The following is a 12,368-nucleotide window of genomic DNA, read 5'->3' on the forward strand; positions in this document are numbered from 1 at the left end:
TGGAACGTTATTTTGTTTACAAATACTTTAATTAAAAACAGTAAAAAGAAAGAATTTTTTTCCATTTTATACACAAATGGTAAAAACAAAATAAGAACAATATGCCATCTTTTACAATTGTTGGTAAAAATAAAAGGTTGAAAATATTTTCTTAAACTAAAAATATAATTAGAAAAAATAAATCATTTTATATCTCTTAAATTTTAATTCTTTAGTTAAAGTCCTGCTTTTAAGCATATTTGTAATGATTTTTTTTTTAAAGTTGTGTTTATTTTTTAAACTAATATATATATATATATATATATTCAAACATAAAAAATACAATATGATAATCACATTTAATTTTTTTAGAAGAAAAATCCTAAAATACTCTTTCAAACACAATGACTTCAAGTGATATTAAAACTAAATAGAAAAACAGATATATTTTTAAATATATCTATCTTTATAATGTCAAGTCAAAATTTTCAAACATAATTTTTTCTCTTTTATATATTTTTAAAAATATATCTATCTTTAAAATGAAAAAGTAAATTGCATGCACCAAATTGGTAGAAAAATAACTCTGGTGACTATTTAGTGGGAAGAGAGAGAGAAAGAAAAAAAAAATAAAAAATGTTCAACAGTGTCACATGACATGATTGCATGCATAAAAGGGTTTCATATTTATGATTTGGAATGAATCTATAACGGTCACTAAATAATTAATGCACACACGATATCAAACACATCACATGCAGGTTTCAAATAATAGCTTCCATCTTTTTTATCTACAAAGGAATTTGTTCATCCTGCACTTCAACTCTCTGTTTGTGCATGTGCTTCCACATTGAATCCGTGAATGAGTTAATCATAATGTATTCAGAGCAATGATCAAATAACACAAATTTGTGTCATTGGAATTTAAGTCTTCATAATTATTTTGAATATTTGAAGAATGTTTCACTACTCAATTATATTATCCTATTTGAACAAGATTATCTCCTGAAAAACATATTCATGAAAAGAAAAAACTGCATCACTGAATGGCAAAGTCATGTAAGCCCATAATCATTCCAAATTCCAACTTTGGCAGCATAAAAGAAACTTATGGAAGCAATTATTCTACTGATATTTTTTTGCATTTTCAAATATATGAAAGTAAAAATATCTATTAGAAGGTTATAAAAAAATTCTAGCATTTTTCTCTTTCCAACAAAACACAATTTATTTTAGATATGTCTAAGAGTATCATTCCAGTTATAATATTCCAGAAAATGCAATGTCATATCATGAAACAGTCACCATGTCATACCTCACCACATTATCCCGGGGTACCAAGTCAGAAACTAGCTTTTACACCCTCTTGTTTTAATGCATAAAATTTACTGAGAATGTTGAAGATGGCAATGGATTTAAGGCAAACTGTAATCAAAATAGGTATTGAAGCTTCAAAACAATAAAAAGGAACTGAGAAAATTGATAGACGATAAGCATAAAAGCCTGACACTTTTAGGAAGTCCCTGCTGTTTCAACATTGACAGTACCAGTCACAAAAATAACTATCCTTCAGCAGAAAAGAAGAATTTTCACTAACAATGAGTTGGTTATCTTTGCTTTGACTTTTTTGAGGATCTACGCTTTTCCAATTTTCTCTGTGCAGCTTCAAATTCCTCTTCAGAGGGTTCTGGCATTTGACCCCCACCATACTTTGAAACTAGAGATGAGAACATGGAATCAAAGCGGTCTTTCCTCTCATGTCTACGCTGTGATATGATAGCACACAGATCTGTTTCTGATTGTTTCTTTGATGATCTGTACAAGATTTAAACATCAGTATGCCTAAGTTACAGCGCAACAGAATAAGTTAAATCAAACCCTGCTGATAAAACTTACTTTGCCTGCCTTCTTAAGGGACTAGTAGGTGGCTTGGTTTCTGATATTTTCTTTGCCCATTTCTTGTAGGCTTTTGTTTCCTTTAGTTCTCCTACATAAACAAAGAGAGGAGAACACGCATCAAGGAAATTGAACAACCTAAGCAAAATATTTGTCTGTATTAATATGCTAAATCTCCCAGCTTTAAAGGTAACTGCATGGTCTCCCACTATCTCATCAACTTCAAGATCCATCCCAAATATTCAAATTCAATACAATTCTTTTTTCAGTGAAACCCACGTCTATATCAGACGTCTAGTATAAATTTTGGCAAAAATAAGTAATGATATTCTTACCAGCAGCTATAGTCTCATCAAGAATATCCTTGAATCGGTGTGAATCAAGTTTAGGATCAGAACAAAGCATTGAACAGAATAACCTGCAAAGGGAAGTTACCAGATATCAAGCTGAAATCCTTTACTCAACAAAACATTATTGCTTATCAAAATGTTTTTACCTGTTCATTTTTCCCTTGTACTTCGTGTAGAGGTCAATCAAATCCTTTTTCTCAGAGTCAGATCCCCTATAGTTTGCTTCAAAGTCCTCAATATCAGCTTCAGTGACCTATTGGCAAGTATTACAAAACTACAGATGAAAACATACATAAGGAAGAAAGGGATCATATAATAAAACATGTACCTTCTTGTACATTGCTCTGAAATATTCTTTGAGATTCTGAACAACATCCCCTGCAAGCTCCTGTTTTTCAGAAATAAGTAAGAAACTGAGTTGTAAATATCCAGAGCAATGCTTAAGTATCCTGAATTCCAGTCTTACATTTTGTTGTAGTGTTTTACAGTGGTATTGTTATAATGAGAACAATTTCCTCCAATGAGTTAGAAGTCATACATATCAACAACGTATCCAGACGTTGTAAATTACAAATCAATTATATTATAACTTTACTGAAACACTTACAGCATCATCAATACAACCAGTCTGATCATAAACAGCCCGCTTTTCTTCATCCCCAAGAATTGAGATAACATGTTGCAATTGCTGAAACTTAGATTTAGCTTCCTGCAAAAGATGAGCAATTACAGCAAAAATATCTATCATTTTAATAAATCAGTTAGGGCAGCAGGAAAGGCTAGACAAAACACCTCATCACCAGGGTTCTTATCAGGATGCAGCTTCAATGCCAACTTGTGATATGCCTTCTTTATTTCCTGTTGAGATGCTGTTCTCTCCACATTGAGAACCTAACAGAAAAATCAAGCAAAAGGTCACTAACCAAAACATCTTTGTTCATTGGCACCAAGAATATAACACTAATTAGAAGAATGCCCATACGCTTAAGTAGGTCAAATGCTTATTTCTCCTTTTGTAAAAATGATTAGATAGGAAACATCATTCACTCATCCCAAAGACATCAAACCAATTGTCTATACTAAAGGGAATGACAAAAAAGGAAGAGAAAAATGAACATGATTGTGTGGCTGTGATCCCTGAATTCCTATATCAAGGGACAGTCAGGTAATTATTTTTCAAAGATTGCTAGTAACATACTTTCTAAATCCTCTTACAATTGTATAAAAGTTATCAAAAAGTGCAGAATTCATGAGTGAACTTCATTCACACTCACCATTACTCTTTAAAATGTACTGATACTATGTAAATAGTGAGACTCTTTAAATACAAAATGAGACCCACAGAATTGTGATTTTCAATAAACTTCAGCCAATACCAGAGAGAATTTAAGAGTGTGTTGCTAGCATCTTTCCATGATTCCTGGTATATCCTCACAAAAAATGTAAGAGACTATTATCTGAAACTTAGTTCAGGACCACAACTACATGCCTAATAATCCCATGTTCTTCCACTCAGACCAACACAGACCAGTAAAATCAATATTGTTGTGTGGAAGTGGAACTCCATGGATAAATGAGTATGAAACTATTGAGAAAGAAATATGTTACAATGGTTTTTCAACTAACAACATTAAATTCAATCTTTATTCACTTCTAATACAAACAAGATTCACACCAGGACAATCTCTCATCAAAGATTCAATCCAAATACTCACAAAAAAATGTAAAATTTATAACACAAACCGCCATCAAACACTACCCAGACGGTTAAGAACTGCATCCAAACAAGACTATGCGACTAACTTTAAAAAAAAAAAAAACTTATTGCTACTCATGTAAGATGAAAAAAAATAAGAAAAAATGGGTGTAATAATGCAAATTACTAAGGTACAAATTGAAATTGAAATTAAAATATTAAGATAATGTAAAGTACCTGATAGAGGGTGTTTTCGTTGTGATCAGAAGAGTGGGTTTCGAATTCATCATCATCTGAAACCCTACTTCTCTTCTTCTTTCCCATCTTCTTTTCTAATTTTATGATATTGATTCGGCTGTGATTTGAGTTTAAATGAATTTTATAGGTATTAATAAAGAAAAAAAAATAACTAAAAATTAAAGAAAATAATAAATATGGGGATTTAGTTGTTCCCGCCATTCTCTTATGGGTTCAGTGTTTTCCCGCCGTCAGATTCTTCTGGAAACCTATTTTATGTAATGTTCTATCCTATCTAAATAAACCCAATTGCAATTAATACATTTGTTTTAATAATTAAAAAAAATATGTATTATAATATTATAATGCAAAAGATTAAAAAATATATATAAATTATAAGATTTAATTTTTGAAATACATGTAAAAGTTTAAGTAAAATATATGTATAGTATTTAAACTAAAATTTTAATAATATACATCAGTGTTTAGTAATAATAATAAGTTTTAATTTTTTTTTAAGTTCAAATTATAATTTATTAACTTTTTAAAACTGATTTGAACCACGTTTATAATGGTTTTAATATTTTTTTACCCCAATCTCACCATTTTATTTAGTCAACAGGTTACTTTTTTTAAATTGTTAATAAATAACTGAAAAAGGAAAATTAGACTATGCACCTGCATGCACATAGGAGTAAGAGAAAAGAAGAAAACTATTACCACTTCCTAGTTTATTTAGTTGACTTTATTCTGAGTCTCTTTTACTAAATAGTTTCTAAAAGTATTTTACCTGTTTGGATAAGAGAGCATACCATATATTAATTTCTTTAAATTCACAACAAGAAAAATCCATTATCATCACACAAAAGTTTAAATTACAACATGTTTTTATTACATCCAACTTTAGCATAATCAACCCTGACGGAAACTAATTTGGTTGAAACTATATCATCAACCATTTAATGTTGATCTATGCCTATTTCAAAAATATTAATCTTAATGTCAATCAAAACAATGTTAACTTTGGGTTCATGAAATTAGCATCAGTTTAACTGTTGCTTACTATAATTTTGAAAAGTTTATTGTTCTTATATAACATGGACATATAAATTAAATTATACAAAATAACAATAAGAATGATATAGAGATCAATGAAAGTTTATTGTCACAATAATTCACTCATCCTCATCCAATTATTAATCTTCATGCAGACTAGATTACAAGTGTCAAATACACAAGAAACCAATATAAAAGGAGAGAGAAAAAAAGGACTTGGTCAAGCTTCATCATCTAAGGATTGATTGTCCATATGATCGTTGATAGTGTTGATGTCCACGCTTCCTGCTTTTAGTGCAGGAGCCTAACTAGTGCTCCAAAACTACCATGCCTTCCATCATAGTGCACATGTACTGCTTCAAGAAAGCAACTACATCCTTAGCAACCATAGTTATATTCTTGGCATCCTTAATCCTCTCCTCAACAGTCACAGCCTCAAGCTCGAGACTCTTGAGAGAGTGACATTGCATCATAACTGAGATTCACAAGTGTCTTAAACCTGACCTCGACTCTTTGCCACTCAGCAGCTGAAAGTTCTCCTGTTTAAAAGAAAACAAGCTGTATAAAAATGATGTATATGTCAAAATCTTACATACTATGAATGAACCCATTGTCAGACTTTCATTGTGACTGACTAAAAAAGCAGGGTCCATACCCAATTTGTCGGAGCTTCTGGATTGTCTCTGACCCTGATGGACAGAGTCATGGTACTCTTGCTTCTCCTACTGCCTCTCCTCTTTTTGTGTAGATAATTTAAACATTTGATGGACAGGGTCGTGGACATAGTCATGTTTCCAATTGCATATTCGATTATCTCTTTGAAAATTTAAACATTTAGTATTCCTAAATTAGGTGTAACTAAACCTTCAGATAAACTTACCCGTCTTCTTGAGGGACTAATTGGTGGCTTGGTTTCTGATATGTTCTGTGTGCCCATTTACTGTAGGCTCTTGTTTCATTTAGTTCTCCCACAAGCATTTAGAAAAAAAGAAAAATAGGTATCAAGATAACTCTTGAGCAATACAAGAAAAAAAATTGCCTATATTAATATGCAGAATCTTTATTCATAGATATAACTGAATGATCTCCAAATTATAACCTGGACTTAAACTCACACATTCAAAATTTTATTTCTCTTTTCTAACAGTGAAACCTACATCTAGATCAAGGATTGATTGATTGATTTGGAGTTACAAGAATATCCTTGTTTTGGTGCGAGTCAAGTTTAGGATCTAAACAAAGAATTGAACAGAATACTCTGCAAAGGGAAGTTACTCCGGACATCAAGCTGAAACCCTTTACCCTACAAAAGGTTCTTGTTCATCACAATGTTTTTACCAGATCGCATTACCCTTGTACAGATCAATCGGAACATTTTCCTAAGTTTGATCCCTTGTGGGTTTGCTTCCAACTCCTCAATATCACCCATTGACCTATTATTGTATATTACAAAACACAAATGAATACCACCAGACAGTCTATTAAAAATCACAATAACAATAGAATGAATGATTGTTGAAAATAACTTGTAATTGAGAAAAAGAAGTAGGCATATTTCCATCACAGTATGGTATTTTGTACAGTAATCACAATAATTCCATCTTTAGTGTTCATGTCTATTTCCCAATAAAGATATACCAAAAAGAAGACCAAAGAACACAGAAGAATAAATTCATAATCAATGACATGTACCTTTATTGTTGCCTGGAAGACATAGACAAACTCATCTTGCTTTCAGCTCCTCTAAGAACTGTCTTTAGGTAGAAAATACCCAAACTTTGGCCATTTTTTACCTTCATTTGGAGAATATAATTATTGGAAACTACATATAGTAAATTTTCTGCTAGAATAGAATTCCACTTATCTTGCATATCACATCATACTCTATGGCCAAGTTTATTAAAATATTGAAATCTGTGTAGGATCTCCATCTGATAGAGGAACACCGAGAACAGAGAGGGAGAAATCCAGTAAGAAAACAAAGATCGCAGAGAAAAAGAGTCGTGACAGAAATGGAGAAGAAGAAGGAGCCTAGGTGCATCACACGAAGACTTACAGAAAATGGGAACCCCACAAGCTAGGTTCCACAGGTATGCAATTAGAAGAGAGATTTACAATTTTACATGTGTCTAGTGTTTTTACAAAGAAGCAGTTCCTATTTATAGGGACTGGCAGTTAGATTTATAACACCATCACATTAAGTTCGTTCTTATACATTTACAAGTACATATAACCAGTAAGTCTTAGGTTCTGATCCAACTGCAGCCAGGCTGCTTTGTTGTTCCGAACTCTCTCATCATATCTCTAAGAATAGCTGCTTCTTCCCACTGACCTGCTGCTGCACAGATATTTGATAAAAGCACATGAACTGATGGGTTGTCATTGTCTCTTTCCAGAAGAAGTCTGGCAACTTTTCTTCCTAGCTTTAAATTACCATGAGCTGCACAAGCACTAAACATTGACCAGCACATATTAGAATGTGCTCCCAAGTATCCATTTTTAATAACTGTCTCTGCCTCATCAAGGTATCCACTGCGACCTAGCAGATCAACCAAGCAAGAAAAGTGATCCACACTTGGCAAAATTCCATAAACTTTCACCATTGTATAAAAAATAGAGGCTCCATCATCGACCAAACCTGCATGGCTGCAAGCAGAAAGAACTGAAGTAAAAGTAGCCTGGTCTGGTTTGATTCCAGGTGTGGTCTGCATTGCCTCAAAACAGGACACAGCTTCTTTCCCTCGTCCATGTTGTGCATATGCAGATATTATAGCATTCCAAGAGATTGTATCTCTTTCCACCATTGCATCAAATACCCTCAAAGCCCAATCTAAAGATCCACATTTGGCATACATTGTGACCAAGGCATTACCCAAAGAAACTTCTGAAGAAAATTCATGTCTTAGTATGTAACCATGAAGCTGTTTCCCACGACTCATGGCTGACATACTAGAATAAATGCTCAAAACAAGACTGAGGGAATAGGCATTTGGTTTGATTTGTGAACGAAGTAATGCAGAGAATTGTTCTAACCCTTGTAACGGATGTCCATTCATAAAAAACCCAGATATGATACTGTTCCAAGATATCAAATTTTTATAGGGAACACCAGAGAAGATTTGAAATGCACACTTTATTTTCCCATGTCTGCAGTATGCAGAAACTAACACATTCAAAACTTCAATTTTCACAAGCCCACTTTTGCATAGAAGGGAGTGGATCATCTCCACAACTTGCAAAGAATCTGTAGCAACCAGCAAACTTCCATAAGTAAACTCGTCTGGCTCAATTCCTTCCCTCCTCATTTTCAAATAGCTCAAAATTGCTTCTTCCTCGAGATTCTCTTGTAAAAGCATTGAAACCATTATGTTCCACGAAACAACATCCCTTTCTTCCATTCGCTCAAAAATATCTCGAACCTCATAAACCTCCCCAGACCCAGAATACATTGTCATCATTGCATTGTTCACAGCAACACAATCAACAAGGCCCATCTTGGTAGCTTGAGCCTGCGCTTGACAACCAGCTCTTAAACACGAACATGAACTCATGACACTCACAAAGGTAACCTCCGTTGGACCATAACAACCCTTTTGCATGTCTTTAAACATCAAAAATGCATCCTCACTTCTCTCCTCACTTGCAAAACCATCTATCATTGCATTATAAGTAACATAATCACACTTGCCACCTTCTTCTGCTTCCTCAAACACCTCACAAGCATCCACAACACACCCACACTTAAAATACATAGTGATCAAAGAATTAACCACAGAAGTCCAATCCAAAATCCCACTTTTGATAACCACCGAATGCACGTGCCTTCCATAATCCAAAAGCTCCAAAGAGCACAAACTCAACATGGTGGCAAAAGTGTACTTATCAGCCTTAATTCCCATCTTTTGCATGTCCCTGAAACAAAATATTTCCAGTCAAATAATATCACGGAATGCCACATACATTCACTTTTTCCAATTTAAACCTTTTTAAATAAAAATGAGAAAAAAACATTATTAAGGAGGAATATTTTTCTTTATATAAGGCAATAGAGATGTTCTATGAGCGAGGCCATCCTACCAAGTCAGTAGGACTGTTATGCGCAACTAAACTCTCCCTCCAAGTATTTAATATAGTTGCATACTTAGGGTTAAATTCAACTGACTACGCTGGAACAATTATGTGCAAGTTGATCCACACGTTTGGTGATAATTAAGAGGATAATGGTTGACAGAAAAAGCTAAACTGCAATGACACCTAAAGTGGGTAAGAAAAAAAGTAAATAATTGTAGCTGTTAATGAGAAAATGAATTGTTTATATTTCAACACATTCATGGTTTATTATGTATGTGCACGTAATATCTACTGGCAATTTTCTCATCAATAATTAATATTATTTACATTTTTGTTATTTGGAGGAGTTCAATCTAGCAAATAATGAATGTGATGAAATATCACTTGTTAATTTCATAGGAAGTTTAACTTGTATGCATTTTAAGTATAAAAAATTATAATTCAACCAATAAAAAAATAATTATAGCATGACTCTAATATTTGTTACAGTAAAAAAAGCTTATCAAACATGACAAGTAGAATGAGTGTAAAAATGTTATACTATCAAACTAAGTATATCATTGAGAAAAGGTGAGTAATACACTCTCCAACACACCTTTTTTAATACACCATCTACTATTTGCTGATTTATTTTTAAATAAAAAAATTGGTGGTTTGGCATCTTACTTAATGACTCTGTGTTCTAATTTCACTGTTTACAATACTTTCCAACAAGTCAAGTCTTAACAATAAAATAGATATCAATAATTACATTAAAATTTAAAATTGTAAAAGAATGAAATGTAAATAAATAAATAAAGTATAGAAGAGTAGCTTCATATGAAATCTTACAATTAGAGTAAAATCTGTAATTTTTTTAAAAAAATATGATCCAAGTAGAATAATAACCTCTGTTTTTATAAGCCCTCTAGCATATTATGATATTACTTATATATTTTCCAGCTAAAAGTATTGATATTACTTATTTTCCCGACTTTGATCACCTGAACAAGTTAAAAGCAAGACCTTCATGGCCCTTGTCCGCACACCCGGTAATGACAGCGTTCCAGACCGCCACGTGTCGCTTGGGAATTTCATCGAACAGTTGAAGGGCGTGCGTAACAGGGGCCAGTTTGGCGCAGGCGGAGAGCAGCGTGGTCCACGAATACACGTCGGGGCAACGGATTTCTGTGAACGCGCGTTCGACGGAGGCGAGGTCCTGGGCCTTGGCGTAGAGCGAGAGGAGGGAGTTGGCGACATGGGAGTGCGCCCAGAGCCCAGTTCGGACGGCGTGGGCGTGGAGCTGGGCGCCGAAGGTGACGTAGCGCGCGTTGGCGGCGGCGGTGAGAGCGGCGGAGAGGGTGTAGTGGTCGGGTGTGAAGGAGGAGTGGGCGAGGACGAAGAGGGTGAGGGATTGGGTGTGGTGGTTGGAGCGAGTGAGGTCTGTTAGCATCTGGTTCAGCTTCAGCAGACCTTTCATTTGTCATTTGTTTTGGAGAAGAAACACTGAAGAAGATCAAAACAAAGTGTAACAAAAACCAAACACTTTCTACATGCAAACTCTTCAGATTAATGTTTTTCAAAAATATGAAATTTTATATAATTTTTTTTGGATTAAATAATGTATTGGTGCAACCTGACAAAAGTCGGCGGATGCTCGGAACAACTAATTACCTAAACAACTAATTACCTAATCATTGTAGGAAGCAAAGTGATCGACGGATTAATTTCCTAATCCGACTCACTAATAAAAATTATTAAGGTAATATAAATAACACGTATTTTAAAGAAAAATATAAATTATTATCTACTGTACTCTAACATCTGAGTGTTAACTCTCAGACTGATTTGAGAGTTGGAGTGTCTTCTGCAAGTACCACCCCGACCGTGAAGCCAGACAGACGACCGAGAGGAGGAAAACGTGGTAGAGTTTTGAGTATCAATGATCGATCGAAAGTGGAAGCAGGAGCCATCGTTCTCTAGATTTCAAACCCGTTGAACAAATAATATTTAAGTGTCACAACATTATTTTTGCATTTAAAATAAAAAATTTAGGTGGATAATATAAATTTTTTCTTTAAGCTAATATTGTATGTATACACCTGCATTTAAAATTTTAAATAGTATTAATAATTTTAAAATATTTTAACAAAAGATTAAAGTGTTTTCTTTTCTAAATAGTAACTATCTCCATGGGTTCATTTTAAGCATTGATTTTTTTAACCACTTCATATGTCTTTTCTTAAATCGTGCATAAACTAGCTTATACCATATTAACTACATAAGCTCATATATGATAGATAAATCTTCGTAAAGAATGACATCTTTTCACATGCAAAAATAGTGTAATTCCTAATTGAAATGATTTGCCAAAGAAAAACAACTCAAATTGTATTCTTTTATATACAATCTCCCTTTATATTTTTCTATGGTCTCATTCACCTTATGTATCATTGGAAATATGCACCTATAACAATTTTGTCTATTGATCTACTAACAATCTCTCATATTGAACTTCTTTTTAATGCATTCATCCATTTTCTTATGACTTGAGTGTAATGTTTCATGAGTTCATGGACTAAGTTAGGAGCTTTTGTGACATTAATTTTTTTTATCACAAAAAAAAAAAAAAAAAAATTGAATTTTTCAGAAATTTCTTAATCTTTATACAAAAATCAAAAACCTCACCTCCTAACTTAAAATTCAGAAAAGCATTTTATGCTAAGTAAAACTAACATAAAGCTCATGAATGACAACAATATAGATTCAATGTTTATAAAAGAGATTGTCAATAAACATATTGAAAAATATGATTTTTTACACTCAATTTTTTGTTTCTCAATGCAATGAGTAAATTCTCAATAAGATTTATTTCTTTATTGGTATCTTTAGGAATTCTCATCTCCAAGTCAAACAAACACTAGCGCATAAATGCTAAATAAGTGCGGTTATTTTACATTTACAAATGCGGCTATAGAGTCACATTTGATCAATACACATTCGTAAATCAGAGAGATACACATACAACTATATAGTCACATTTGTAAATACTATTTATAAGTATATATAGTCACATTTGTAAATACTATTTATATGTGCGGCTA

General features: G+C 33.1%; 2 protein-coding genes across 3 annotated transcripts; both read right to left on the reverse strand.

The window, feature by feature from the left end:
* Nucleotides 1-1,393: 1,393 nt before the first annotated feature.
* On the reverse strand, nt 1,394-4,431 carry LOC137830595 (chaperone protein dnaJ 6-like). Its single transcript, XM_068638034.1, has 8 exons — nt 4,159-4,431; nt 3,018-3,116; nt 2,833-2,934; nt 2,554-2,613; nt 2,372-2,478; nt 2,211-2,293; nt 1,876-1,966; nt 1,394-1,794 (listed from the first exon to the last, which is right to left on the reverse strand). Exons 1-8 carry the CDS (start codon nt 4,378-4,380, stop codon nt 1,587-1,589), a joined length of 972 nt encoding a protein of 323 aa, XP_068494135.1. The 5' UTR covers nt 4,381-4,431; the 3' UTR covers nt 1,394-1,586.
* A 2,835-nt stretch (nt 4,432-7,266) lies between these two features.
* Nucleotides 7,267-10,853, reverse strand: LOC137830597 (pentatricopeptide repeat-containing protein At3g49740). 2 transcript variants are annotated; one of them, XM_068638036.1, is made up of 3 exons: nt 10,269-10,832; nt 7,853-9,126; nt 7,267-7,753 (listed from the first exon to the last, which is right to left on the reverse strand). In XM_068638036.1, exons 1-3 carry the CDS (start codon nt 10,742-10,744, stop codon nt 7,458-7,460), a joined length of 2,046 nt encoding a protein of 681 aa, XP_068494137.1. In that variant the 5' UTR covers nt 10,745-10,832; the 3' UTR covers nt 7,267-7,457. The 2 variants fall into 2 exon arrangements, with proteins under 2 accessions (XP_068494137.1, XP_068494136.1); XM_068638035.1 differs by having other exon boundaries at nt 7,267-9,126; nt 10,269-10,853.
* Nucleotides 10,854-12,368: the final 1,515 nt, after the last annotated feature.

Source organism: Phaseolus vulgaris, chromosome 7 (genome assembly GCF_000499845.2).
Source record: "Phaseolus vulgaris cultivar G19833 chromosome 7, P. vulgaris v2.0, whole genome shotgun sequence".
Taxonomy (NCBI): domain Eukaryota; kingdom Viridiplantae; phylum Streptophyta; class Magnoliopsida; order Fabales; family Fabaceae; genus Phaseolus; species Phaseolus vulgaris.